Genomic DNA, 25,605 nt, shown 5'->3' with positions numbered 1-25,605 from the left:
TAAGGTTTAAGAGTTGTACTTTGTACTTGCATCACAAACTTGAGATTTTTGGATCGCGTGTCGTGCTCTCACACTCTACACTGTCTACTCCACTCTCAGCTGAGCTTCGATCCCTTCTCTCACAATTTTAGCTGCTGGAAGTTGACATCATGATTCGTCAACCATAAAAGGTATTAAAGGTTGGATTCTTAAGCATGTGCTACAACAGACCTGCTATTTGCACAACACCATAAATGACACACATAGTTTGCATATACATACTATTGATATCTCATAATTCACCTTCACATTGCTCAACAGATTAAGTCAGAGAAGTAATATACTCTAGAAGATGTTGAAGAAACCAGAAAATACTCATATAATAGTTTGGATCAAGAGTTCATTATTCACTACGGGTGTTCCAAACTGTTGTTATGTCACCTCCTTTCACCGACTACACCTTGAAATCTTGCCCTCCTGCCTCTCAAAGTCCTTCAAGCATGTCGAACTGTGACTATGTCAGGGCCCAAAGCTGCAGAGAGTTCAGAATCCAACATATGACCTAAAGGGAGAGCCATGAAAAGGTTCTTGATCTCCTCTCTTTTAAAAGAAGGTAGCCTGAACCATATCGCGTGGAGCCAAGACTCTCCTCCAAGTTTTGATATTGTTGGGTTTTCTCACTTACGCCTCACTTACGCCTACACTCACATAGGAGTGTCAGTGATCAGAAGGACATTGGGGCACCTTTTACTCTCGGTATGAGAGGTTTTTTCCCCCAGAAGTCTTATTTCGTATGTGTCTATGTCACACACTTACGGGCACTTATCGTGTTCGAGTGTGAACACACCATACAACCCTAAGGTTTAAGGATTGTACTTTGTACTTTCAAATTACGCTCTTTCACTCTACTGCATTGGGTGTCGTGCTTCACTTTCACACTGTCTACTAATTTCTATGTTGAGCTTCAATCCTGTCTCCATCTCACATTTGGTATCAGAGCATTGTTCAGCTCAGTTGAGTCTTCTGCTCAGGTCCAGTTCTGCTCCCTGTCGCCACAACCCCAAGACCACCACACATGCGTCTTGTCCTGCCGCAACTCGACCTACATCCTGTCCTGCAACAGCTCGACCAACGCCCTGTCCTGCAACACAATGTCCTGCACACACCAGACCCTGTGCTCCACCACGCCATTTTGTTGTACGCTCCCTTGTGGCCCCATCTTGGCAACGCCACTCACCAAACTGAACGCCCGCCAAACTGTTGCATGCCTCGTCAGAGTGCCGCCCGTCTGCACCGCCCGTCATCAAAGTGCCACCCATTTGCGCCGCACATCGTCAAAGCGCCACCCATCATCTGTGTGAAGCACCGCATCTGCACCTCGCCACTTGCTCAGGCCGCCCATCAGCCACAACGGCCACTGTCTCGCCCCTGCGCCGCCTGTCAACACCACGCTGCCCGCCACCCCTCTAACATGTCACCATCCGCCTCTAGCAAGCGATGCCTCGGCATCTCGCCACCAGCTCGTCATTTTTTAGGTATTTCTTTAAATTTTTATTACATTTTTATTCCAGGATTAATTTTTGGAAAAGGTGGTTTCTACCCAAGCACACACAAAACTGTGGATACGTGTCCCGGACATGGTGGATGCAAATTTCTAAGCAAATTTATCAGACATTTTGGGGTTTTTGTGTTTTTTGAGAACATTGGCATATATACTGCACTTACAGTCACTAATAGACTGTTATGAACAAATCTGGAGCAATAAATTTTGGGGATTTTGCTGATACAGTGTTGTTGTTGAACATTGAATACACCTTGGATTGCATGCATTAAAGACAGTTTTGACAAAATGCATCTCAATGTACTAATTGTAGAAAGTTTTTTCTTGCAATTCTTGGAAATTTTGAGATTTCTAGTTTGGTCCTGCTTGGACACTGCTCTTTTGCTTCTTTTGGTAATTGATTATCATGGCAAATCAGAGAGGAGATGTCTTTACCTATGTATCCAAGGAGGACAGATTGAATGGAAACAACTATTCACTTTGGTCCTTCGTAACGAAGAATGTGCTTGTGGCGAAAAATCTTTGGGATTATGTCAGTGGAGAAGAAACTAGAACTGGAGTCGTGGCTCCAGCTACTCCTCCTCCTGGAGGACGTGCACAACAGGTACCTCACCCTGCTCCACTTCAGACACTTCCCCAAAGATCAACAGCTCAAAAAGCATGGGATACATGGGATACGCAAGCTTTGTCGCTGATTGCATTGGCAGTTCAGCGGTCCATCATCCCCCACATTCGTTCAACAGCTTCTTCACAAGAAGCTTGGCTAACTTTGGAACAGATGTTTCCAGGGAAAAATGAGACTCACATCTCTTTCTCAAACAAAGAGCTAGAGACATGGAAAATGGATGAGGGTGATTCTATTCGCGATCACTTGAACAAAATTCAGAACTTGCGTAAGCAACTCATAGATGTTGATGAGTACTATTCGGATGCACAGATGATATCTACTACTTTGAACTCATTACCTCCTTCATACTTGGCTTTCCATACGAACTTAAACCTCACCATGAAGATTGCCGCACAACCAATTACTTTTCTTCAATTAGTCAGTTTGCTTCTAGAGGAGGAGCAAACAAGAAGAAATAGTGACGTGGATGCTATAGCCTCTGAGCAGGCTTTTATGGGTAGATAGAACAGCAAAGGCAACCAAATAAAGAATGCTTCGCAAAGTTCTGGGATTTCCAGCACATCACAGTCAAGTAAAAAACAAGGGCGCACGCAAGCCAAAAAGGGCAAATGCCATTATTGCAAGAAGCCAAGCAACTACATTACTGAGTGTAGAAAGCGCATCGCCAAGGAGGAGGAGAAGTTAGGAATGTCTGTTTCTAATACTCCTTCCACTACTACTGAGTCCGCGTCTTTTGTTGCAAACAAGGACTATTGCTTTTACACATGCAATTATGACACTTCTTGGGCTGATAAAGCATTTAGCTCTACTGAGGATGCAGGCACTTGGCTTTTTGACAGTGGTGCTTCTAGGTATATTACATCTCGCAGAGATCTATTTGCTTCTGTTGGTGTAGCTCCAGTTGGCAAATCTGTACAATGTGCCAACAATGCATCATACCTTCTTAGAGGTATTGGAGAGACTGTGCTCACAGCCATTGATGGCTCTATTCTCTACCTACAGGATGCTTTGTTTGTGCCAGGCATAAAGAAGAATTTGCGCTCTATTTCTTCTTTGGCACGTTGTGGATTGCAAGTCACATTTGATGATAACAAATGCATGGTAAGAGACAAAGAATACATGACTTTGGTCTTGACATGCACTTTCTGTCATGGGTTATACGAGTTGGATGCTCTTTCAATTGATCAATCAGCGTACTTGGCATCCACTCTTACTCCTGCTATGATACAGGTAGAGTTATGGCATGCTAGGATGGAGCATGTGAACTTTGGTAGCTTGATGCTCTTACAGTATATATAGATACTAGATGGATTACCTCTATCGGAGAGACCTCCTGAGCACTTATGCGAAGGATGTATTTTGGGAAAAATGCATCGTTTTTCATTTCCGCGTGATGTTGTTTTTAGAGCAACAGCCAGGTTGCAGTTAGTGCATTCAGATGTCTGTGGGCCTATGCAAACAAAGTCATTAGGAGGATGTTACTATTTTGTGACTTTAATTGATGACTTTACTCGATTTTCCTGGGTCTACTCTTTGGTTAAAAAGTCAGAAGTGTATGATGCATTCTTGGCTTTTGTTGCACTTGTTGAGAACCCATCTAGTTGTAAAATAAAGACTCTCCGTTCGGACCGAGGGGGGAAATATATGTCCTCTATTTTGAATTCTTTTTTAAAGCAGAAGAGCATTGTCCATCAGTACACTACTGCTTATACTCCACAGCAAAATGGAGTTGCAGAGAGAAAGAAATGATTACTCATGGAGATGGCCAAATGTATGCTGAAAGCAAAGAGCTTGCCACACAGTTTTTGGATGAAAGCCGTCATGTGTGCTTGCCATGTTTTGAATAGATGCCGCAGCAAAGCATTGAAGAAAATTACACCTTTTGAGGCTTAGAACAACCGGAAACCTTCTATTGGACACTTTCGTACCTTTGGGTGCCTTGCATATGCACACATTCCGCAGGCACTCAGAAAAATGTTGGATAACAAGGCTGTCAAATGCATTTTTGTGGGATATAGTAGTGAGAGCAAAGACTACAGACTATATGATCCTATCTCTAAAAAGGTGTTTGTCAATAGGGATGTATTATTTGATGAAAAAACGGAATTGTCCCTTTCTAGTTTACACACATATCAGGCTGCCTGTGATGTATTTGAAGGGCTGCTTCCCATTACATTTTGTGATTGAGCTGGAGTTTCAGTAAGAATTGTCATAGCATGCGATACACGAGAGGCATCCAAATTCTTATGGTTAACCTCTTTCTGCAGAAGAGCACTCTCAATATCAGATAATTTCAAGGTAGCAGTAGAGGCACATAATGCAGTGCAGAATACATCCCATGACTCATTAAGAGTACCAAGCAAGAAAAGAGGAGTAATATCCTCTGCAAAAGTGATGTCCTGCGAAGTCAAGTTCTTGAGTATAGCATGGAACTGGCTCAAGTGAGCAGACATAGTCACATTCTCCTTCATGCGCAAATCCATAAGCTGCTTCAGCCAATACATCTGACTCACTGGACTTTTCTTGCCATAGAGATTCTTGATTTTATCCCACAACTGTCATGCACTCTGTTCTTCCTCAAATACATTGTAATGAACCTGTTCTGTGAGAGATAATACAATAGTGAACTTGCATAACTCATCAAGCTCAAGCCATTCCTCATCTAGCATAGTTACAGGCGGATGCCCGCTCAACCTCAAAGGTTTGATCTGCGATTTCTACACCAACACCTGTCAAATCTAGCTCTTCCAATAAGAGTAATTCGTACCATCAAGCTTAGTGATGTTCAAAAAAGCATGATCAGTGGACAAACTTGCCATAATGCAGGCATTGTAGAGTTCAAAACTACTTATTGTTTGCTGTAGAAAATGACCAAAAAATCACTAAAATTGAGAGAAAATGGCAAGAAAAGTGTAACCAAAGCTGCTGCCCACCAAGTACTAGTGAAAGTACATCATTTCATAATATTTCAGTATGAAAAATCCATGTTATTCCGGAGTTATATGCTTGCTGTAATAAATGATAGCAGGGTATTGTGAGAGTCAATTTCTGACCAAATCACTGCACCAAGTCAATAAATGACAATCAAGACATGACCAACCATAAACGGGCATAAATCAATACCAAACAGTCATCAAGACCCTGAGCAAACACCCAAACATGTCACCAAAGCATCCGTCCAGTGAGTAGGCATATCCCCTGGACAGTTGGGCAAAGTATACATAACACTGGCAAGACCTGACACCAGTAGGTGTATGCTCACTAGAGTGCAAAGCCCAAGCTCAGGTCAAAAGCAACTCCAAGATATCAGTGCATGAACCATACAACATGTAAGTGTAAGAGATCCCAAAGTCTCAAGTATCTGGAAAATGCTCAAATAGCATAAACCTCCTGCTCAATGTCGGTCAAGCATACAAGATGCTCCCACTAGCACAAAAAGGTGGATAAACAAGCTCAACATCTCAAGTAAACCAAGTCAAAGTACCAAAGATAGGTAACCAAGACAATGTCTCAATAGCATCCAAGGCCGTAATGGAAAAATCCAAGTCGTAACGGAAAAATCCAAGTCAATGTCCAACTTCTCAAGGGAATACTCAAATGAATGTCGAGACGAGCTCAAACAACTGCCAACCACAGCCAAAGCATAAAGCATTCACCAAGACATCATAACACGTACTGAGTAGCCTAGGCATAAACCATGTCATAGATGAAATGCCAGCTGCAAAGGAGTGACAGTCAAACCCGAATCGAGCTCTAATCTCAGCTCAAAAGCATTCTGGAGCATAAACAAGACATGTGTCATAGTCCAAATACATCATGACATCATATCGAGTAGCCGGGAGCACCTCGTGACCAATAGGCATAACCCAACTGTAGCATAAATAGCTTCAGCCCTCAAGTTTCCAGCAGCATATAACTCTATAAACTGAGCAAATCAATGCTCAATCCAAGCTCAAATCCATAGGCAAACCATAGGCATACATTCACGTATGTATAAGCACCAACCGGGCATAATCGGGCATCAAATGCCAAGACTTGTAAGCATAAAATTGAAGTAACAGGTGGCTGCCCTGTTTTGGATAGATGTGGGATTGTTCAAAATAGTCAATGGCTGAGCTAAATCAGCTCCAAATGTGTCTCACATAAGAGGCATAACACCCACAAGTGATCCGGTATCAATAGACATCAATAGAAGCATCACATGAGCCATAGGCATACAAATACATGCTGTCTCAGACCTGAAATCTATTACAGAATATTCTATCATCAGAATTTGGCAAATCCAACATCACCATTGCATTTGGAGCATGCCAAAATCCCAAGTTAGACTCTTACCTTGCCTGAATCGGGTTCCGAATGCCCGAGATATGACAAAAAGAGTGATTTTTGGGCCAGATTTTGAAACAGGCGCAAAAAAAACGTGAGCTGGCTGGGGGGTCTGCTGTCCCACATGTCAACAATGGGGCCCAAAGAGGGCACAAACGGGGGCCAAAGAAGGCCTATACCAAGCCTCAGCGAGCCTTGATAGGCTGGAAGCAAGGTCCAGGTGAAGGAAACTCCAAGAGGTGTGAGCTATGGTTGCCACAACTTGTGAAAACCTTGTTTATCTAGACCTGTGGACTGAGATAAATCTCTAAAATAATGAAGCAATACCTCAATGACAATGCCCTGATGGTGCCTCAATAGGCCGGGGAGAAGCTCAGGAAGCCGGGGAGTGACAGGAGCTCAAGAGAATGAGCTATGGCTGCCGGGAAGGAGACCAATGCGAGTGGGGAGTCAATGGGAAGCTGAGAATGCCACAAGCCAAGCTCAAGAGTTGGGAAGCCATGCTCTGATACCAATTGAAAGGAGAGAAGGATCGAAGCTTACACTCGAGAGCTATGGCGGGAGAGCAAGAGCAAGAAAGAGAGAGACAAGAAATGGGAACTTCAACAGTCACAATGTGTGATCGGACCTTCCTTGGCGGTGACTGTTAGTGTAGTAATATACAGGCGGCTTGGCGGAGCCGCCTTTTCCCCCACCAGCATTGTCAGGAGGATCTACATAGGGGAAGCCACCATGCTTGAATAGGATGTCTTGATCTAAATTACAAATGGATAGCAGAAATATATTGCAGACTGCTTGTAGATAAGATGGTTTTCTGGAGTTGGCAACATCCTTGCGAGAGGCCAATTTGGAGCATTGTTGATACGAAGGGACCACAAAATATATCCATAGCTCTAAGGAGTTGCCAAGCCTTTATTACTAGTGCATACACCAGAGTTTCCTTTCTTCACACATGTGGCTATTAACAATATCTAAGTGGCTAGGTTGTTTCATGTGACACATTTCCTTTTTGAGTAAGCACTCACCCCATGAGGAGGGATGAGAGTCACCAAGAGGGTGTGATGGGGTCCCAACTTGTCACACATAGGTGCTCGATTTTGCCAATACATTCGCATGGAAAAGGTTAAAGACCATACAAGTGGCTTGTAATGGCATCCTTTGATGGTGCTTATCTTGTTCCACATTAGCCATGGATGACTCCTCATAATATTCAATGGCTTGGGATAGATATGAGAATGGATCCCTTGCATCTGCCTTTCAATATTGTATATGGGTGGGCAATTGAATGCATGTTGCAGACCTCATAGCTCTGATGGTGAGTCTTGCGGTCTTTTCCAATACAAAGAGACTAACATGTATTAACTTTGAAGAAGCTAGAAAGAGTGTGAGAAGGTTTGAGCAAAGTGAGTGATGTGGCTGGGGACTGTGCACTATTGTACCAGTCTGCATGCACACCAAGCAAGGAGAAGAAGGCACCTCTAATGCTAACCCCTCGAAAGTCCTGAAGCTCAATGTTCAACCAACTACTCCATTGGAAAATGCAAAAAATCAGCCATTGACTCATCTGAATATATAGCAAAGTGCTAAAACTGAAATTCAGCAAGAGCTTATGCACAGTCAAGAGGCAAGACAAATGCCTAGATGGTATTTACAAACTATGAAAGATAGTCATCTGGATGCACCCATGGCTGGTCGTACTAGAAGGTAAGCTTGTATACATGATACTGCACATACCATGGAGTTTGTTATGGCAGCAAGCACCCTTGATGATGAGGACCCTAAATGTTTTGAGGATGACAAAGTGTGCATTGGATGGTAGCAACACAAGCTGAATTGGATTCTATCACTAAGAATCAAACATGGGATTTGGTGTCTTTGCCCTTTGGAAAGAAAGCCATTGGAACAAAATGGGTCTACAAGCTGAAACGGAATGCGGATGGATCCATTGATAAATATAAGGCAAGGCTTGTAGCTAAAGGCTATGCACAAAAGAAAGGCATTGACTATGAGGAGACATATTCTCCCACTTCCCGCATGACGACCATCAGGTCTATGGTTGCTTTGGCTACCCATTATGGATGGACTGTGCATCAATTGGACATTAAAACTGCATTTATACATGGGGAACTTCATGAGGAAGTATATGTACAGCAGCCCATTGGTTTTGCAGTTGAGGGATCAAAACACTTGGTTTGCAAGCTGAAAAAAGCTTTATATGGTTTGAAACAAGCTCCTAGAGCTTGGTATGCAAAAATAGATGCTTTCTTGCTTAGCCAAGGGTTCACAAACAGCTCATCTGAGTCTACCCTTTACGTATGTAAAGAGGGGGGATCCATGCTGATCATTTGTCTATATGTTGATGATCTCTTGCTTACAGGGACACATGCTGATCATATTTCAACTTTTAAACAAAATTTGCAGCAAACTTTTGACATGTCAGACTTGGGATCTTTGCATTATTACTTGGGCATTCAATTCATACATGATGCTAGAGGTATTGGGTTATCACAGTCAAGATACATTGCTAAACTTCTTGAGAAGTTTGGCTTACAAGATTGCAAGCCAGTCTATACACCAATGGAACCTGGACTCAAGCTGTCATTACATGATGATAGTGATTTGTTTGATATACACACATATGCTCCAGTAGTTGGATGTCTTATTTACCTGTGCAACACTAGGCCAGACATACAATTTGCAGTTTTAGCCCTGAGCAGATATATGCATCAGCCACGCATGTCACATTGGCAACCTGTTAAACGTGTCTTCCGTTACTTGCAGGGTACTATATCTCTTGGATTGCTTTATGCCAAGAGGGGACCACTACAGTTACATGCTTACAATGATTCTGATTGAGCTGGTGATTATGATTCACGTCACTCCACTAGTGGCAATTGTTTCTTTCTTGGCTCGTCTTGCATATCTTGGCTTAGCAAGAAAGAGTCCACTATTGCCACATCATCATGTAAAGCTGAATACAAGGCAGCTTTCACTACCACAGTTGAATGCGTATGGATTAGACGCTTGCTTGTTGATCTGGATATATCTTTTACGGAGCCTACTCCTTTGTTCGCTGATAGTCAAAGTGCCATTGCAGTGGCATGGAACCCAGTGTTTCATGCATGCACGAAACACATTGAGATACATTATCACTTTATCAAAGAGAGGCTACATGTAGGTGATATCAGCCTTGTCTATTGTCCCACCACCAGTAATGTGGCAAACATTTTCACCAAAGCTCTTCCTCGTGACAAATTTGAAGCATTTCGCAATGCTTTAAATTTGATCTCCTTTGGTGGTGGATGATCACTCTTTACTCCAAGGGGGTTTGTTGGGTTTTCTCACTTACGCCTCACTTACGCTTGTGCTCAGATAGGAGTGTCGATGATCAGTAGGACACTGGAGCACTTTTACTCTAGGTATGAGAGCTTTTTTCCCCCAGACTTAGTTTTATTTCGTATGTGCCTATGTCACACACTTACGGGCACTTATCGTGTTCGGGTGTGAACACCCCTTACAACCCTAAGGTTTAACGGTTGTACTTTGTACTTTCAGATTACACTCTTTCAATCTATTGCATTGGGAGTCGTCCTTCACTCTCACAGTGTCTACTGATTTCTATGCTGAGCTTCGATCCCTTCTCCATCTCACAAATATCATGCCCCAAACTTGTGCCAAAACATTTGGTTCTTACTTCTACGAATATCCAACAAATGGGAAACCCTAGAGAAGGCTGGCATCATGGTAGTTTATGCAAGAAAAGCCCTTGCCAGCGCCCCTTCTCCTTAAAAAAGGCCTTGTATGATGTACATAGTGGGGCCCAATGTACTTTGAACCTTGCAAGCCTTCCATCATCTCAAAACAAAGAAAGTTCTAACAAGGTGGCCTATGCAAGTTGGGGATAAAGCCCAGAAATAAATAATATACAACATTGTACAATCTTTTATCAGACCGTATTGTAGCTAAAAGAACCTGGATCAGCACTACAACTGTACTAGCCAGAGAAACTTTTTTTGTACTCCAAGACAAAAGTTCTTATGCTCTAATTATTGATGAGCCAATAGAGTGTACACTGCTGTTTTGAGACATATCTGCTCCCACATGACATCCCATGTACAGACACCCTTGGAAACTCAGTCCACGTGATCGATAAAAAATGATATACAACATTGTACCTAATCTTTAATCAGACCATATTGTAGCCAAAAGAACCTGGATCAGCACAACTGTACTAGCCAGAGAAACTTTTTTTGTACTCCAAGACAAAAGTTCTTATGCTCTTATTATTGGAGAGCCGATACGGTGTACACTGCTGTTTTGAGGCATATCTGCTCCCACAAGACATCCCATGTACGAATGCCCTTGGAAACTCGGTACATGTGATGGGTGAAAACCAGCCTGCACAACTTGTACCACTTGGTGAAAGCACCTACGTGACCTACAAGCAATCCAACAGTTGCTCTTAAAAGATGCACATATCAATGCCTCTCATCCCAATCCCCTAGCCTATCAAGGAGCTCCTCATAGAACCAGTAACATGTATTCCCCTGTAAGCATATAAGTGAGTCATCATCTGCAAAGTCAATGTTCAAGATTTCCTAAAAAGAGATAAAGCAGTCTCATGCCTTGCCAACCTATTGGCACACAAAGTAGTTTATCATAGCCCAACCACAATAACAAAAGAAAAGGTGCAAGGGAACAACCGTGTCTTGACATGTTGCATCCTTCTGCACTGGCTCCTTGGATGGACACCTGCTATGAGCAGAATAGAGCTGAAACTTCCCTGATGTGCTATGGATATCCCTTATGGACCATGGTGGGTAAAAACTGGCCCTTGACTTGTGACTAGTGAAAGCACCGATAGGAGTTTATGAAATCTCAGGGTTTCCCATGTTCCCTGGTAAATACACATTAATGTGCCATATACACAAGGTCCACATCGAAGAGTTCCTCCAGAAAGATATGCAGAGTAATGCATTTCAAATCTTGAGGTTTCCCATTTTCCCTGGTATATACACATTGGTGTGTCCTATACACAAAGTTCAAATTGAAAAGTTCCTCCAGAAAGATAATGCAGATTGATGCATCTCATCCAACCTCCTGTCTTATCAAGGAATAGGAATAGATGTCATTCAGAGCATGAACGTGACCTTGAGTGAGTATGTGAGGAGCCTCAAGTTATGAGAAAATTACTCGTGATTATTTCTAAAGTGTGGGAGTGATGAGCACCTGAACTATTTCAGAGATTTGTTTATTTTTATATTTCTTTATTTCTCTCTGGCGTGACGGATGCTGACGGATGCTGACAAGACGGGCATGACAAGATGGATGCTGACGCGACGGGCATGACGGGACGGATACGGACGAAACAGGCATGACGCTGGCATACGTGTCTGACGTGTTTGGTGTGTCGGGGACATCTCGGGCGAGTCGGGGACGCTTATATGTGTCTGGCGTGTTGGGGACGCTTGTACTGACTATTGACAGACCTGTCGTGAGGACCTGACGTGGCGTGCATGACATCAGACCTCTCTGGCATGAGGCAGACTTGTCGTGAGCAGGAATGTACCTGGCGTGAGGCAGACCTGTCGTTAGCACTCTATTGTTGCAGAGATGCACTGAATGCATTGATGCAGGCGTACTGTATGCAGTAATGTACTGACACAGCAAGGTACTAACACAGACCCAGATGCCAATGTACTAAGATTGCAGACGTAATCAGATTGATATGACACGAATGTACTCAGAATGACATGAATGCACACCTGGGTGAATGTACTGATGCACTGGCTTGTGGACTAGGTAATGATGCATTGACTTTGATTTTGATCATGTCCTGGAGAATGCAGTAATGCACTGATTGGGGCTACAATCTGTATTTCTGCAGTGACTGTAAACCGTGTGAAGGCATTTGGGCTCGTAAAAGATTACCGGGCTTACAAAATTTAGTGAGGGGTTAGGGAAAACCTGGAAATTTGCAGGAATCACAGAAATTGCTTTGATTTGACAGTACAAAGTACAAGTTGAGTGGCTTTGCACACAGCATGTGAGAGATGGATAATTTAGACAGGAAGCAATGTTCAACACCCCTTCTAAGAACACACGGTACAAGACGTATGGCCGTAGGGTCCGTGATTGGACCATCTCCCCAGCATCTGACAGGCATGGAAAGACTTCACACACCATGAATGAAAAGAAATACAAAGAAACTCATCTCATGATTCGGTCTGAACTACGAATTATGAGACAAGAATTGGAGAAAGAAATACGAAAGCAGGTCAAAGCCAAACTGATGGTAAATCAGAGGGCAGAAATGCAAGACATGCAAATAAAGATTAAGAATGACTAACAGGCACAAATGCTGTCCAAAATGCACACGCTGAAAACTGAAATGCTGAAAGTTGTAGATGCCTACAAATCTGAAATCTTAGAATTGAGGGAAGAATTGAATACATTTAAGAAAAAAGAAATGAATGTGCAAGAAGAATTACAAAAAGAGAAAGAGGCTTTGAAGGCATGTGAAAGGGAGGTTCACTCATGGGCAGAAGTGGCAAAGACAACACAGAAGCAGATAGAAAAAGCCAGCCCATGGATTGAGGTAGTAAAAAAGAATAAGGGAACATCAGTGAACAAAATTGAAGTAATGAATGCTACCTTGGAAGAAGAGGCTAGAAGGCATGATAGGGTTTTACATGTACGGGTAGTAGGATGGGAGGAGAAGAGCAGCCCACAGGAAGATGCTAAGACACTTGCTGACAAAATTGGGGCTTCAGACATACCTATCATCAGTGCTTGGAGAGTGGGAAAAGAAGACTCTAAGTCCAAGGCTCTAATTATTTGCTTTGGAGACATAGAGATAAAAAAAGCCTTCCTCTCCAAGAGGAGAGTCCTCAAGGGTGAGAAGATTTATTTGGATGAGAATCTTACCCCAACACAAATAGCGCATCGCAGAGAACACATGCCCAAGGTATTGGAGGCTCCCAAAGAGGGAAAGTGGGCTGCTTATAGGGATGGACAAGTCATCATCACTGACAAAAGGACTTCTTGATGGTACGAGGCGTATGAGACACTTCGGATGTCAATATGGAATTGTAATGGAGCCCTATACTTGGACGCTGGTTACTTTGAAGATAGCTTCCGAAACATAGATAAAGCAATGTACACAGAAACACACCAATGTAAAGGCAGCCAACTACCAGACATGCGGGGATACAGGTGGGAAAGTGCATTTCGTTCAGCAGCTAGAAAACCAAGAAGCACTAGGGGTTTTGGAGGTGTGGCCATACTATACCGGGAAGACCTCAAAGGGATAGTGCAAGTAATGAAAAGAGATGATGATGCACGATATTTATGGATTAGGATACATGCAGGCAGACCGTAGGATATATTCATCACAATATGCTACTTTCCTCCTGCAAATTCTACCTATGCCACACGAGATGGATCTCCCTTTGATGTACTTCATGAGGATATCATGAGATATGCTAGCATTGGGGACATATTATTAGTAGGATATTTCAATGCACGCACTAGAGATAGACAGAGTGTGTCACAAGACTATGACAACTATTACCTTTTTGTTGATTTCTTTATTACATATTTTATTTGATTTTTCTTTTTGGAAGGATCCCTCTTGAAATCTAAACGCCTGAGTTGCATGGCCAGTATGTGATGCCCAGTGAGTCAAGACTGGACAGTTAAGGTCCAGTACAAGTCTGGAAGAGACTGATGGCACTGTAGATTGACAAGCCTGGAAGAGACTTGTGAAAGTGTATATGGACAAGTGTGTTGAAGAATTAGCCTGGAAGAGACTAGTTCAAAGTGAAGATGGACAAATCTACAAGAGATTAGTCCGAGATTAGTCCATGTGGGGTCATCAGTGAAAATTCACTTTCAGTTGAGCTACATTACAAATTTGGATGTAGCTATAGTCTGTAAAGATGGTCAGAAGACTAGTGGGGATGCAATGGAAGCAACTCCTAAAATTTAGGGAGTTACTATCTTTGGACCCCAGAATCTGTTCGCGTCATTATCTTCGTTTTTGCACGAGGATCAATCCTCTGGTCTGTGCCGAGGTCAAATTCTGCACCAAGCATGGAGAATTTTAGACCGGAAGGCTGGAACGGGAAATATCTTCCAGTGCTGCCATTTGGCACAAATTGGTGCACTTACCTCTTTAAAGAGGGCTGGCGTGCAATTTTTGGGCTGGAAAAGGGGCTCATTTGTAAAGGAGAAGAGGGATAGCTGCATATGGAGAGCTCTTGAGAGCTTGCCTACCTTGTCCATGATGCACAGAGGCTTGAGTTTGCTCCCTACTCTCTCTCTTTCTCTCCCTGACAGTTATGGATATGCCTCAGTTGAGGGCTTTTATGTTGATTCATGTACAGTTGTGTGGGAATATGCTGTCTTTGCATGAGGCAAGAGCCTCCTTTCTTCAAGAACGAGAGCAGTTGTTTGCTGTTCCCAAGCAAGAATAGGTGAGGGTGGTAATCTCACCAAGCAGGTGTCTGAAACAGCACTAAATCAGTACAGATTTTGGACTGTTCAGAGGTTATTTCAGAGCCCAATTGATGTCAGAATCAAGGGGCACTTGGCACAGATGATGCAGGACAGTGCAAGGAACAATATGAGCTGAAAACAGGTTTTAGAACAGGTCTGAACCAGTAATTACAGTGGGCTGAACAGTACAGGGAACAGTATGAGTTGAAAACAGGTTTCAGAACAGGTCTGAACCAGTAATTACAGCAAGCTGAAATGGTCAATTCTGCACTCCAATCAGAAGTTTCAGACTTGGCAGAGTTTCCCCTCTTGGTTAACTTGTTTTGGGCCAGTAATTGTACTGCTATGCTGCCAAATTTCACCTAGAATAGGTGAAAGACAGCCCATTGTACTTTCTCTCTTTTTCAAAAATAAAGAAATACCGCAAGGGGCGCCTGACTTAGGGGCCAACAGGGTGTCTATGTGGCAACAGGAGCATTCTAGCTTCTTGTTTTTCTTCTTGATTCTGTGTCTTTAAGTTCAAGTAAAGTGGGCGATGTGAATTGGGTGAAAGAATTTATGTATTTTGGTTGTACACTACCGCCCTTTCTAGAGAACGGGCCGGTTACAGAGTGACTTTTATATACATGATAATGCCATGTTCAAAGAGATCAACATAGATGAAATAGGCCTACGCAGGAGAGCGCTAGATAAAGAAGTGAGTACCTATGTGACACACCTATTGACTTTGGGAAGTGCACATAGACTAGCCATCTTTAATGGTCTGCCACAATGGCCAAGATCTGACAATTTGACATGTTGGAATCACAAAGGAGGGGCAAGTACTGTGGACTACTTGATAGGCTCACCCGCATTGATACCAGACATCCAAAACTTTAAGATATCTAAGAGACCAATTGTCATAGCAGCAAATCATGCTATTTTGACACTCATGCTCTCTTGTGTACATATAAAACATGAAACACCATGCCTCCCTAAACATCCCAAATACTACTTTACAGAAGACACCTCACACATCTACAAAGGTTCTTTGCAAACCAGTTTACATACATTGGACTTGAGTAGATCGTTGGAAGAATGAACAAGGGATTTAGCAGAGGCCATACATGCCTCTTCTATGATGGATTTGGACCCCTTCATCGCGTCATGGAGTACGAGGACCAGAGATGCCTAGGTCTTTTCCTCTTGGAGCTCGAGAGGCACCGAACTGCACTACTATGAGATAGGAGGCCAGCTCACCCAGAGGGACACACACAAAGAGCAATGACAGACTTCTTCTAAAGAGCTGACCCTACTGACACTACCAACCTAGCAAAGACAGAGCCACCCCGCCAGACACCTTACAAGCCACACCGTGGAGTCACATTGGATAGAGCCATTTCCCTTCATCGAGCACAACGATCCCATCTACCAGGACCACGTCCGAGGAGGCCACACTACAGTCGGATTAGAGTCATTATCATGAGACACCGCAGACTCACCACTAGGCATATCAGTGAAGCAGCCAGTGACCGCATCATAGCTGAGATCATGTGCAGATCTTCAGATCAGCTACAGCCCATAGTCCCCACCTCACTTTTGTACATGGTTCTATCAGATCTGGTTCTCCTTTCCTTTCCTTTTCTTTTCTATCAATGGAACAACACTACACATGGTTCAACCCTAGTATAGTCCCATTGTATAGTTATTTTCAGTATTGTTTCATAGGCCACCCACGTATTTGTAATGTTATCTTTACCTTACTGATGAGATGACATTAGACATGGATGTACTCTGGATTTTGTCTCATAGGCCACATTGGCCTTATGTAGACGTTAATATATCTCTCTTTCTTCTTTCTTTCTATATGGCATTTGTAAGCTCATAGGAGCCTTTAAAAGAGAGAATAGCAGGACCTCCCATTTCAATCTTCGCCTATTGAATAAAGAGATTATGATAATTATCTTGCAAGCTTGAACATGAAAAGAATGAACTTACTTTTGAACAGATTGTTTTGTTTACATACCATCATTTTTAGCAACTTCCCACTCTTATACACAGTGTGGTGTAACAAATATGTATATGGATGATAAGTGCTAAAGAACTCTTCCACTCGCTCACTGTAGCTCTTTTGACCAGAGCTTGGAATAGCATAAACAAGAACAGTGAACTGGTCATGTTCAGGTCGAGAAGTTCGTAAAAAAGCAATCCTTTTGTTTGTAATGTACTTATATTCCTGTAGAAAAAAAAAAGACAAAAAAGTTCAAACAATCATACTTTACAGATATAAAATCATACTTATGAGACATTTCAGAGAACTTGATGATGAGCTTTTACACTGAAAACTTCAGAAGATAATATACTGTTGATTACCCCGAGCCCAACCTTCACATGTGCCAAATTTCCTCCCTAGTTTCTTCTAATAAGAAACATGCGTAAGTTGCTGCCAGTTTCCAGCAATCGTGTACAAGTTAGTAGAGACCAGTGTCAACTTTGGCACTGTAGAAACAGCATGAGAAGGATTGAAAAGAACTCCTACATTACAGAAACAAGGCAATTTGTTTCATGTTCCCCAAGATACCTGAAAGACTGGAAAAATGGCCAAGATGTAAACTAAGTTCAAAAGATGGTTACGAAAAACCGAGATGCATAGTTGCAATTTCTAAGGTCAAACTGTGTAAGATGAGTTAGCAGGTTGATAAGTCAGTCGTTCTAAGTTACTGCTCAATCTCAAGAGCCATGTTAGGGCACCCTTTTCTTGGATGTCTTTTGTGAGAGTGTGCAAGGAAAGGACAGGAACACAGAGAGAAAGGAAGAGAGAGACAGTAGGAAGAAGAAGGAAGAAATTTGCACTGACTGAATATGAATAATGAATACAACAGTGTGGACTAATCAGTCCCTGCACACAGCCTGAGGCATCAGTGAGGGCACCAGATCAGGCTGAGAATGATGATGGCAGCAGCACTGGAGATGGAGGAGTATGCCAGAGACAATGTGCAAATCAGAAACCTGCAGAAGAATGTATCTGCCAAGTGTGGGGTGCCAGCTATAAATAGCTGAAGACACATAAATCAGGCCGCCTGATATCTGAGGCCAAAAATATGGCCAGCCTGGCAATAAAATCCTGCTGACTGCAGTCAATGCAGTCCTACTGCACTGGGAGACTGCAGAAATGATGACATGGCAGTATGGATGTTGATGTGATAGTCGCAGTGTGACAGCAATCAGCACAATGACTAGAAAACACACAGGAAAAGCACCCTACACTGTTAGACTTGTCTATGGTAGGGACTCCTGTTGAGCTAAAAATGCATTAGCTTGACTTAAACAGCCCCAAAACACATTTAATTAATGAAGAAAACCTCTTATTTTAAAGAGAAACGCAATCCTGGAGAGTTATTATGTCCCACATGCAAAACCCTAATTCACATGCCCCAAACTTTCTATAAATAGGCATGCAGCCCACCACTCTCCCTCAATCTCATTTTTGTAGGTTTCAGGAGCCATATCTCTGCTGCCCACACCCCGTCGTGGGGGGCACCGCAATCAAAGCTTCCACCATCCATCTGCTTCCATCTGGCACCTAATTCCAGCCTTCATCACCTCTTTGCAGCTGTCACCAAGAGCTGTCGCCTATAGTTTGATGCTGATGTCAACATCTGATGCTGTCGCCATCAGCCAAGAATTGTCCCCTTATCTTCTCTCTCCTCTGAATGCTTTGTTTTCAGTTTCTAGTTGCCGCCCTAACATTCTCTCACCTCTATCTGCTGCGTTTACACTTAATACTATCGGTCAAATTGTCTCTCCTCAAGTACCTGCATTTTTAGTCTTTCTCTCTCTCCAACAATGCTATCAGCATTAGATCCAGCCTTCCTTGGCTGCATTTGCTGGTGTTTGACACTCAAAGGCTGTCTTTACTACGATTCGGGATCTGTTCGGACTACAACACACTCTACATCTCATAACTTCTGCCTTGATCCTAGAGATACGAGAGTTCAAGGTTCAGTATTCACTCCGTAGTGTGTTTGCTACATGGACACTATATATTCATTATTCATTCACTTTATTATTCATTGTGTTCACTGTCTCTCTAACCCTAACTATGTTCTGAGTTTATCGGTCTATGTTTTGTCGTACAATTGGTTTTGTGCTTTGAGCATTTAGAGCATTTCTTCACATGGTATCAAAGCTCAGTACTCTCTAAGAAGCCTTAGCCTTTCATCAGAAAGCTCATTGCGAAAGCAAGAACAACAAAAGGGTTAGATGACTTCAAACACATTCGCAACACTGCTCCAATCTTCACAACCAAACATGGATAGAAACAATAAGAAGTGGGCCTCTCAGCTTGCTACTGCCCAAATTGACATGAACAAAGAACCATCGAACTACCATTCAGTCCACAAGCTATATCAAATTTCTACCGCTAAGTATGATCTCATCCTTATGCATGGGGCTCAGCAGGAGGTTGAAGGTAAGCCTGAGTTTTCTCCTTTAGATTCAGTGCACAGAACTAATGATCTTGCAAGACCTTTAGAATCCCCACTACAGACCGGCCATCCGCAAGTTGAACCTGGCTTGGATTACACATCACTTCCACAATACTTCTTTTCTCCACTGCCAGGTACGAACCCTATTATTTCAGATTCTATATCAGTTGATTCTGTATTTTCTCTTGGATCAAGAGATGTTCATCAAGAAGGGACTCTTCAAAACAAGCTTTGGTTTGTGAGCAATGAGGAAGACTGGTATTTCTTCATGAACTCAAAACTAGGTAAGAAGCTAAAAGAAGAACTTGGAGGGCCTTCCACGCCTAGACTCTCTCAAGACGTCTGTAGAGCATGTCAGCTAGGTAAGTAGCATCGTATACCCTTTCCTCAGCAGTCTAGCACTTGTGCTACGAAACCTCTTAGACTCATTCATGTAGATCCTTGTGGTCCCATATCCACTGCTGCCTTAAATGGCACACTATATTTCTTTTTCATAGTGGGTGATTTCTCTAAATACATATGGGTATACTTCCTCAAGCACAAGTCCAATGCTTTTATTTATTTCAATGCTTAGGCGTTGCTGGTTCATAACCAGACTAGTCGTCCTGTGGGTACTGAGAGGAGTGATTCTAATGGCGAGTTTACCTCCCACGGGTTCTCTGAGTTTCTTCAGGAGCATGACATCTCACACCAACTCACCTCTACCAACTCCCCTACATAGAATGGAGTCGTAGAGTGTAAGAACCACACTATCCTGCATATGGCATGCTCTATGTTGTTCGCAACAGAGCTCCTTGAGCGCCTCTCCAAGACCCTCTGTAATGTGAGGCCATGGAGAAGGAACCGGATAGTATAGATCACAATGGGACTTGGACATTGGTGAATTTGTCCTCGTCACCAGCCGGCCATCGAGACGAAGTGGATTTTTAGAACCAAGCTAAAGGTTGATGGTACTTTACACAAATAGAAGACTCACCTTGTAGTGCAAGGTCTCCGGTAAAAGGATGGCATTGACTATGACGAAACCTTTGCATCTTTTCATCTGTTGGTTGCACTCACCGCTCACCACGTTTGGCCGATTTATCAAATGGACATCAAAAGTGCCTTTCTGAATAGTTATTTGGAGGAGGAAGTCTATGTGGAGCAACCTCCCAGCTTTTCTTCCGCTAACCATATTGACAAGGTATTTCACTTACAGAAAGCTCTTTGTGGTCTGAAGCAAGCACTGAGGTCTTGGTACCACAAGATGGACGAGTTCTTACGGACTTGTGGATACCATTCTACCCCCTATGATCCAAATATATACATGCATACCACTAGCATAGGAGTCAGCTATATCCTACTATATGTTGATGATATACTACTCATTGACTCAAATTCTGCGGCTCTAGTAAAAATAAAGGCATAACTTTGCACTACCTTCAAGATGATAGACTTAAGAATATTGTCTTATTTCTTAGGGATGAAGATTGTTAGATCCAAGGTAAGTATCTTTCTGTCAGAGAGTACACCCTACAGCTAGTAGAACAGTATAGCATTGATCAGACACAGCCAATGGCCACACCTCTAGATCCCACTATCCATTTGCACAAGGATACCTCTGGTCAACCTTTTGATGCTCATACCTATTGTTTTGTTGTAGGGAAATTACCCTAGTTTATTCATACTAGGCCACATCTTGCATTCTCGGCTAGTTTGCTTAGTCAATGCACATTGAACAGTTTCTTGATGAATCTACCGTTTCTGATATAGACAGGTATCACAACCATAGGGGGAGTAGAACAACTAGATGCAATAAAGGAAAAACTCAAGGCCACCCTTTGATGTGCCATTCTTAAATGAAAAAGTTGTGGCTATTCACTCGAAAGAGGAAATTTTGGCTTTGGGAAGGGGAAAATCACAGGATATATCCATGACCTTCACTTTTACCCTATCCCAGAAACTCAAGATGATGCTTCCCCAAATCATTATGCAATAGGTGATTGAGACATGTCGCACCTTGGGAAACCGCTCGCTAGACCGAAGGATCATTGGCACAACAAGGTCCTAGAGGTGCCTAGGAAGGTGCGTGGGCTTGAGGTGCAACGTGCTTGGAGGGGATTACGTGTCTTCGTATATTAAGATATTTCAAGGGTACCTATAATTTAGACTAGGTCTTGGACATGGCTTATGCTTGCGGGGATATACTAATTCTGACTAGGCAGAAGATCTTGACACTCGGTGTTCTCATGGTGGCTACCTCTACACCTTGGGTAAGGCACCCATCTCTTGGGCCAGCTATAAGCAAGAGACAGTGGAGGCTTTCACGGCCAAGGCAAAGTATACGGCTCTCTTTGATGGTACTAGGGAGACCATCTATCTGAGAAACTTGATAGTGGCTGCACTTCAATTCCCTTATGAGTCGCCTACAGTTGTCTACTACAACAACCAGAGTGCCATTGTCCTTTCTAGCAATCCTATCATCACCCTCGAACATGGCATATGGTGGTTCACTACCACTTCACCAGAGAGCAGGTTAAGCTAGGCACCATTCACCTAGAGTTTGTGCCATCAAGTGACAATTTTGCAGATATTTTGACCAAGGTGGTCAACGGGCCGGTTCTCTGATATCTTCTACCATGGATCAAATTGGATACATGCTCCTCTACTTCTTTCGATTGATGGGGAGAGGATGCTTCCCTCTTACTTCTCCTTCTAGTTGCAAGAGGTCTCTTTCTCTTGATAGTGATAATGATTATATTTACAATTTTTCCAGTTCAGACATTTATTTATTATGTGTTATCTATTATGGACATTTCTAACTTCATTTGCACTGTCAAAACTGATATGATTGTAAAAGGATGCTTGGGCAAAAAAACATTTTCCCTACGAGTGCACTATCCCAGTGACACCATTGTGTTGCATCGCATCTTGCATGAGCATGAAAATTTGCATCTTCCTTTGCATTCCCCATGCATTGGTATCCTGTTTGTGCAAACATACATCTCTGCACATTTATCCCTTTCGGTCATCCTTGGAGCGGTCAACTCTAGATCCACCATAATCGTGGCATTGCACATTGCACTCTCCAAAGGCAATTTTTTCCCTATGCTTGCATGCTGACTTTGCATGTCTTGCTTGCTTACTCATCTTGCCTTTCTCACCACATTCTCCATATGCTTGGTATACACATACACTTGGGAATCCCAAAAGCACTTATCCTAGTAGTGTGTGGGATTGTTTTACTCCTTGTATCAAGGTAGTGGGACTATCCGAGAAGGAGGGGTGCTAATGGATAACCTAGAAGGAAGGGGAGGGGCTGATGGTTTTAGTTTTTCTTTTTTTTCTTTTTTCTTTTTTGGGTGTGGGGCTCCACCCAAATACCATGATTTGTGCATTACTGAGAAAATAGGTTAAGCAAAACTCATCGTCGCGGTTTGCATGTACATCACAAACTTTGACAAAGCTTTGCGTCTCCACAAACACCTTCCACTCGCAGAAGTGGCAATACCCCTCACTCTGTACTCCAAAAAGTAGGGTCATACATAACAACTAAAGTTATCAACAATCTGTAGACCAACTCAAATAGTATCAAAGCCCTCCGAGTAGCAACATGTGGGTGGGCTATCTATGCTACTTGCCCCTCGAGCAAGTGAGACATAGATTGTGACTGGGAGGAAAATTTAGGAGTCCCTCCACCATCTTCTTCGGAGAAGCCTATCAAATAGCATCAAGGTTTAAATGTCCATAACAAGCATGTCAAAGTAGTCCAAGCTTGTGGGAAGACCATGCAACAAGGCCTATAAGTGTGTAAAGTCCACCCTCTTGTGTACTATCCAAAGAGTAGCTCCTATAGATGCATCCTCCCCTATGATTGCATCTTAGTTTACTCGAGTATCTAGCTATATAAGACCATAAACAGACAAGAGGCTAAAGCCAAAATCTAGTACTCATAGGACTTGAGCCAAAGAAGTATGCGATCGGACAATAGGCGAATGGCCCCTACTCGCACGGGGATACAAAACTTGACACCAATGGTGATGGATCCCCCTCTAGACCTCATGTCGTGAAGCCAATCTTCATGGTAAGTCAAGTGGAAAGAGGCCCCGACTATCCACAAGCCAAGGCTTCTCCTCAAAAGAAGCAAGTATTGTATCCTCCACCTCAAACAAGTGTATGAAGATGGGCTCCATGGAAGCGAGTGTAGCCTTTGAATCCTTAGATCCCTCCTTGATCTTCAAATGGGGGTACTACCAACACTTCTCCTCCGAATGAGTTTCCTTACTGCAATGGGGGCACTTGTTGGGAATAAAGGCTCACCATGCCTTTTATTGTGTTCAAGAGTGAACACACCCTTATACTTTGTACTTTATATATATTCAAAACCTAAAAATGTGGTACATTCGTCATTGTATGGTATACCCATTGTGTCATGCTCACTCTCTCACTCTACTGCTCTCAACTCTCTGCACCTTCACTCTCAGCTCAGCTCGTGCGTGTCGTGCTCACTCTCTCACTCTACTACTCTCAACTCTCTGCGCCTTCACTCTCAGATCAGCCCGTGCATAGGCTCCTCAACAACAAACTAGTATCAGATCACACGTTGTGCATGCTTCCTGAAGTCAGTGACGGGCGTCAGGCCACGTGACAATAGGAAGTGCAAGCGACCAGGAGCTTCAGGTGCCAAACGTTGAACGGGCAGGTGTCACAGGAGCTACAGATAAGCTCGACACATAGCAATCAATAGGTTGCAAGCTGCAGAAGATGCATTTCAAGCAACCAGGCTCAGGCGACACGCTGCAAACGATATGCTGCAGACAACACGCCGCACGAGACACGGTGCTCGGCGGACGAAACGGGCTGCAGGCACACAACACACGGTGGATGGGACGGGCTACGACCAGCCACCACAAACGTGGCACGTAGAAGTCAACATTTTTTTTAAAAGGGAAATGTCCTTTTTTTTTTCTCCTTCATCGGGCGTTCACACGCCAAGGCATAAAGCCAAATTCTCCCCAAGAAAATTGGGGCTTTTCTCGAATTTTTGGACTTTAATGCAGAAGTGGACAATCTGACTCAAAATTTGTGAAATCAGTGCACAATTGCGCATGAAATTTTGGGGCTTTTCATATTCAAGTGAAATTTCTTCAATTTCAATGAAATTTGTGCACACCAGACCCGAAAAATATAGAGCTTTTGCAGAATTTCATCAATTTGTGCAAGAATTGCTTGGAATATGCACTTGGGCACTTGAATTGATGCAATTTTGATTAGATTATCCTCAAAATTTTGGGGCTTTTGACCCAAATTGTCAAATTTGTGCTCGGGAATGCTTTTGGAGCAGAAATTGCAGTTAAATTTTGGGGATTTCACATGTAACTGTTGGCTTGGTCTCTAATTGTGTCACAAATTGCTGGAGGAGTGCAGCAAACGACATTTTTTAATTCTGAAAATTCAATTGCAGATCTGAAAATTTCCGCAATCTTGGGATTTTCATTGCTGGTTGGTACTCTTGTGCATTGTGGTCACTTGTGTCATATTTGGGCTTGCCTTTGGTGACTAGTTAGTCAAGTTGGGACTGAAATTATGGCTGGAAACAGTGACAGCGTTAATCTTTTGCACATTAAGAAGCTTGAGGGTGCCAATAATTTTGCAATCTGGCAAAAACAATGCTATAATGTCTTGGTGCAGAAGAAACATATAAAGCCCATCAAAACAAAGGGAATCAAACCAATAGACATGGAACAAGACAAGTCGGATCACTTGGACGAGCTTGCTCGCTCTACCATTGGGCTCTCACTGTCAGACAACTTGCTCTTCAACATTGAGAAGCTGAATTCAGCATATGCAATGTGGCAAAGGCTTGACAAATTGTACGCTCAAAAAACTGCAGCCAGCAAGGTTTATTGGCTGAAAGAACTGATGGACTTTCACATGAAAGAGGGTACAGCCATGTCTGTACATTTGAATGAGTTAAACTCAATTTTCAGTTAGCTAATTGCTTTGGATTTTCATATTGATGAAGAGTTCAAAGCTATCTTCTTGCTATGCACTATACCTGAAAGTTGGGATACTTTCAAGACAGCTTTGAGTAACTCGAATGCTAAGCTATTATACTCTGATGTGGAGAGTTCTTTGCTGATGGAAGAACTCAACAAACAAAATAA

General features: G+C 42.8%; 2 protein-coding genes across 3 annotated transcripts in view; one reads left to right on the top strand and one right to left on the bottom strand.

Moving 5' to 3' along the window:
• LOC148039106 (hyperosmolality-gated Ca2+ permeable channel 2.3-like) overlaps positions 1-25,605 on the bottom strand; it is a 139,332-nt gene that overhangs the window by 99,108 nt on the left and 14,619 nt on the right. The window contains exon 4 of one of the 2 annotated variants that reach the window (XM_087674993.1): positions 16,999-17,208. The exons of the other annotated variant lie outside the window; for it this stretch is intronic. Coding sequence (XP_087531119.1) covers positions 16,999-17,208 — 210 coding nt within the window. The remainder of the gene's footprint in view (positions 1-16,998; positions 17,209-25,605) is intronic. 2 annotated transcript variants of the gene reach the window in all.
• On the top strand, positions 12,571-13,542 carry LOC148039107 (uncharacterized). The gene is made up of 2 exons (XM_087675575.1): positions 12,571-12,789; positions 13,009-13,542. The coding sequence occupies exons 1-2, from the start codon at positions 12,571-12,573 to the stop codon at positions 13,540-13,542; spliced, it is 753 nt and encodes a 250-aa protein (XP_087531701.1).

Source organism: Lygodium microphyllum, chromosome 3 (assembly GCF_053477565.2).
Source record: "Lygodium microphyllum isolate KBCC chromosome 3, Lygodium_microphyllum_v1.1.10, whole genome shotgun sequence".
Classification (NCBI taxonomy): Eukaryota; Viridiplantae; Streptophyta; class Polypodiopsida; order Schizaeales; family Lygodiaceae; genus Lygodium; species Lygodium microphyllum.
The sequence above is the reverse complement of the archived record's forward strand: the minus strand, read 5'-3'. Positions and strand labels throughout refer to the sequence as shown.

Excerpts from the sequence above, each read along its gene's own strand:
- LOC148039107 (XM_087675575.1), top strand. The coding sequence starts at position 12,571 with ATGTTCAACACCCCTTCTAAGAACACACGGTACAAGACGTATGGCCGT. Across the intron at positions 12,790-13,008 it reads AGGTCAAAGCCAAACTGATG|GCATGTGAAAGGGAGGTTCA; the intron begins GTAAATCAGAGG and ends GAGGCTTTGAAG.